A 5090-nucleotide genomic window follows, 5' to 3' on the forward strand; every position below is an offset into this window, starting at 1 on the left:
GGGAGTCAGGGTCAGAGCAGGCACTGGATAAAACCAGGTTGGACGGGACAGACAGACAGACAGACAAACATATTATATCTGTATTTGCCTAGTTTTTCCCTTGTCTGTCTACACACACACACACACACACACACACACACACACACACACACACACACACACACACACATCCGCACACATCAGCACACACACACACACACACACAGAGACAGACAGACAGACAGACAGACAGACTGACACACACACACACACACACATCACACACACACACACGCGCGCACAAACAAGCACAAACACACACACACACAGACACAGACACACACACACACACACACACACACACACACACACACACACACACACACACACACACATACACACGTAAGCGCGTTCACGCACACAACAAAATCGAATACTTCTGAAGACAAAACGGAATGAGACTACACAGCATTTAGATCATTAATTTTATGGTGCTAAAACCAGAAATTAATGTTACATTCACATATTCATGTTACAAAATACTGCAAAATGTAAACTAACATCGCCAAATGTGAAAAAGAGAACAAAACTGTGGCCTTCATAATAAACAATATATTGCATCATAATAAATTCATTGACTAGTAGTGCACCTATTATTTTTGTGGAAGTATGCTTCTAATTGTCTTCAAGTCAGCAATGTGTGCAGACGCTACTTACATTTATTTGTGAACTCTTCCAGGCTTTCTTCAGAAAAGAACAATTGATTATTCAAATCCCTCAGGAACACAGGCCTATTTTGCCCAAAGTTTTAACACACCACTCTCTAAGTCTCAAGGCAAACATTGACAAGTTATTAAAATGCGCATGTGTATTGGTTTTGTTAAGCCTCTTTTCAAAATAATTATACAAATACCGTTCTGCATATCAAAGTATCATTCCTGGGACGGTTTAAATGCAAACACATATGACACAAAACATCAACAGCAACAAAAGTAGTTGTATTTTAAACCATATTGCCAAATGTAAACATAACACAAGATTAAACCCGACCAGTCTACCGATTGTTTTCATGTACAGCAAGCAAACGCCTCGGCATATATCACATTGCATGATCAAATCAAAACTTGACTAAATGTAAAAAGGGTGAAATGCTGCCAATAGTAAAGATTTCCATTGACGCTCAGATAACAAAATTTGAAAGTGACAAGCATGGATCTGACAAAATCGAGCGAAAAAAGTCATTGCACAAGCCAAAATTTAAAAAAATATTGTTGACTAGAATTAGCTGATGTGAAAGTTAAGAGCTTTGAAAACAAGCACTGGAGCAGCTTATCTCTGTTACAATTCAACAATAGCCTGCCTAACAAAAAATCTTTCAAACGCAAATGGTCGGAGGTGAAACATTGATGACCATCTCTGCTTTCAGAACTTTAAAACATTAACTCGAATACCACGGAATGAGTAGCATGTCACCTCGGACGGTTCTGCGCTAGGCAGAAGTCCGGGGGTAGTCTGGTAACAGTGTGAGGGTCACCCTAGTCACTGGCTTATAACTCGAAAAGTGTTTGCTCTTTTCTAAACCGGTTTCACCACTGGATAGAGCATAAAAAGCTATTTCAGGAAATTAAAAATATGAACATTATGCAAAGGTGACATGCGACTCATTCCGCTGTGGAGGGTCACATATAGGCTCAGATTCATCTCCAGGTCTATCCTTTCAACACAGTGTATGAAAGAACACAAACGCGCACACGAAGCAATAACACAAAAATGACATGTTTGAATTCATTGATTTGTCCAGATGACTTTCGGTAAACGTTTAATTATTTATGTCTTGATAGATTTTGAATGTTATATTGCACATAATTATGTAGTCACATAATTGTGGCATAACAAAGGGAAGGTGAACTGCAAACTCAAACCTACAGAAACAGAGTGCATTTCACATCTTCTGAAAAAGTGCGCATATAGATAGGTAAATCAATCAATCAATCAATCAATAGGAAGCTTATATAGCGCGTATTCCGTGGGTACAGTTCTAAGCGCTTGTCGAAGAGTTGTCAACACAGGATTAACAAAGAAACTAACATCTACAGACGGACACGAACCCTATCACACACTAGCAAACCCAGTTAAACATACAACAAACAACTGTTTAACAAAAATGTACACATCAATAGCTAGGTAAAGGCATGTGAAGGTTCACGGGTCATTCTTTATTCAGTGTTGAATTTAAATTTAAATCACATTAGCTACCTTACAATAAAAATCAGTTTGTTCTTAGATAAGTTTGTCGACCGACCAGGCGGTCCGTGTCTCTTGGTAGTTTGAAAGAATAATCCCGCAAAAACATCACTCAAATTTCCAAAAGAAGTTCACATTTCCGTTAGGGGTTTGTGATGGTGTCATCCCTCATCGGCAAGAATACCTGTTCAACTGAACTTGTTTTGGTTAAATTCATCAACAGAAATGTCTTTAAAACTGTAAATTGAAATTCCATACACGGGGTTTGGGTCCCACAGGTCTTCAATGACATGTGGTGGGCGAGGTCAGTTTCATTCAGAGCTGGATTGTTTTTAGATGTTGTGTGTTTGGATCATGTCTCCAAAATCTGTTCATTTTCAGGCCCAAGTTCTGTATCACCGACTTCCGTTTCTTGCTGATGTCCTCTGATTGAAAAACACAAATTGAAAATATAAAAGCCATCCACAAATGTTGCTTGATAGTACACACACACACACACACACACACACACACACACACACACACACACACACACACACACACACACACACACATACACACACACAACACACACACACAAACACACACACATACACACACACAAACACACACACACACACACACACACACACACACACACACACACACACACACACACATACACACATGTACGGCATTGATGAACGGCGGTAAACACACATACACGACATTAATAAACAGGGATACCTTTCTTTTACATTTGTTTTAATACATTGTTTGAATTCGCTTATTCTCATAACAGCAACAGTATCATTTGCAATGTTAAACATTTTAAATGTTTGACTCAAATCACTGAAATCTTTAACCATTATTTCTCCAAAATGCAAATATGAAGAAATGCTATATAAAAATGCGTTACGAGCTTCCACAGAACCAATATAACACGATTTTGCTTCAAACAGAATTCTTCTCGTAAACGATCAAGCATCCGCCCAAACACCAACCCTCGCCCCTCCTTAAAACAAGTGTATTACTTTTGTTTTTTTCTCTCTTTTTTTTTAACCTCAGTTGCATGCAGGTTTGCTACTACAATTATTTTATTTTTATTTTTATTTATTTATTTGTGTGTGTGTGTGTGTGTGTGTGTGTGTGTGTGTGTGTTGCTTGGAGCAAACCTTCTTCATAGGTCTTTTCTTTTCTCTGTCAAATGTGTACATTTTTAAACCAATAAACCTTATCAGTAAACTAATATGTTTAAATAAATAAATACATAAAAGTAATCATAACATAAATTTATTCCTAATTCCAAGCGTATTACTTAATATTGTTGTAAATTGAACATACCTAAAGCACAACCTCGACAGTTGCCATTCATTCTTCCAGGCGCACATGTACGAACAAAGGCCAAGGACAAGAAGAGTCAGAATGACGAGCACGGTAAGAATAGCGGTCATGATCCCCGTCGGCCACTCTGGAACTGAATGCACCATGAACATGAACCTCACTGCTTTGTTTTTACCCCCCGGACGAAAAAAGACGAAGACAGGAAGGCAGACAGACAGAGAGACACGCATACACGCATTGACGCACACACACACACACACGGCGGACACACACACTCACTGACACATACACACACAGACACACATACACACACACACACCCACACACACACACACACACACACACATGCATACACCGTTTTGATTCATGTTTACAAAGAATGTAGCGGATACAAAAATGTGTAAAAAAAACAACAACCACAAAACAAGAAACATAAAATTATTTAAACATTTAAGAACTTTGACCTGATCTTACATGTCTCAAAGTGGTTTATTGTTGGTACAGTCGAGCCTGTCCATAACGAACACTCAAGGGACCAACCCAAAGTGGTCGTCAAAGACAGTGATCTCTATGAAAAGATGAATTATATAGAAAATAACTAGCCAGGCATCCTTTGGGCTGGTCGTAGCGGGAAGGTGGTCGTTATTGATAGGGCAGGTTGTACTGTATTAAGGGATAAGGGATGTTTTATGTATGTTTTATTACGGACACAAAAGCTCAGCAATGCAATTTCTCTTTTAGAGATTAATAAAGTTATTGTATTGTATTGTATTGTATTGTATTGTATTGTTTTGTATTGTAAGGGATACGATTCATATAATCCTGTGAGGTTATCTTCATGGAAATTCGGGCTGCTTTCTCCCTGGGGAAAGCGAGCTGCCATACAGTGTACGGCGCTACCCATATTTTTGTTTTGTTTTCTCCCTGCATGCGTGTATTCATGTTTTCAAGCCCTGAGACTTTCGCTGTGAACTTGGGTTCTTTATCGTGCGCATGCGTGCACACGGGGATGTTCGGACACCAAGGAGAGTCGGCACACAGTTGACTCTGGGAAATAAATCCCTCGCCGAACGTGGGGTTCGAACCCACGCCGCTAGCGACAACTGGTTTAGAAGCCAGCGCCGCTACCGACTGAGCTATTTCCCCGCCATTTACACGTGAATGAAACGTGTGTGTCAGCTAAACATGAGACGGTCTGCACTGATTCCAAATGTATTGTATGCGGCTTACCTGCGGACGCCACTCCTTCTTGAGGAGGTTGTACACTTGATGTCCCGCTAACTTCTGTATTTTTCTCTGCATAATAACACGCATACACATACATGCACTCACACACATATATATATTATATGTGTTATGTAGGTGTTATAAAATCCATTCAAATACTAGCTATATAACAGAAACAATCAGTACAAATCAGCTAAGCATAAACAGATATAGTAAATACAAATTCATATGCGTTTGTTGTTGATGCTTTAAACAGTTACTGTTTTTCTATAAATTAAAACAAACAAACAAAAAGACGTTCTTTATTATTTGTAATA

At 38.9% G+C, this 5090-nt stretch overlaps 1 protein-coding gene across 3 annotated transcripts in view; it reads right to left on the reverse strand.

The window, feature by feature from the left end:
* Positions 1–450: 450 nt before the first annotated feature.
* LOC138972771 (uncharacterized) overlaps positions 451–5090 on the reverse strand; it is a 7926-nt gene continuing 3286 nt past the window's right edge. For 2 of the 3 annotated variants that reach the window (XM_070345443.1, XM_070345444.1), the window contains exons 4-6: positions 4777–4842; positions 3547–3679; positions 451–2648 (exon numbers count right to left, since the gene is read on the reverse strand). In XM_070345443.1, coding sequence (XP_070201544.1) covers positions 2576–2648; positions 3547–3679; positions 4777–4842 — 272 coding nt within the window. In that variant the 3' untranslated portion in view covers positions 451–2575. The remainder of the gene's footprint in view (positions 2649–3546; positions 3680–4776; positions 4843–5090) is intronic. The other variant, XM_070345445.1, reaches the window with a different exon arrangement.

The sequence above is a fragment of the Littorina saxatilis genome, linkage group LG8 (genome assembly GCF_037325665.1).
Source record: "Littorina saxatilis isolate snail1 linkage group LG8, US_GU_Lsax_2.0, whole genome shotgun sequence".
In the NCBI taxonomy this organism is placed as follows: Eukaryota; Metazoa; Mollusca; class Gastropoda; order Littorinimorpha; family Littorinidae; genus Littorina; species Littorina saxatilis.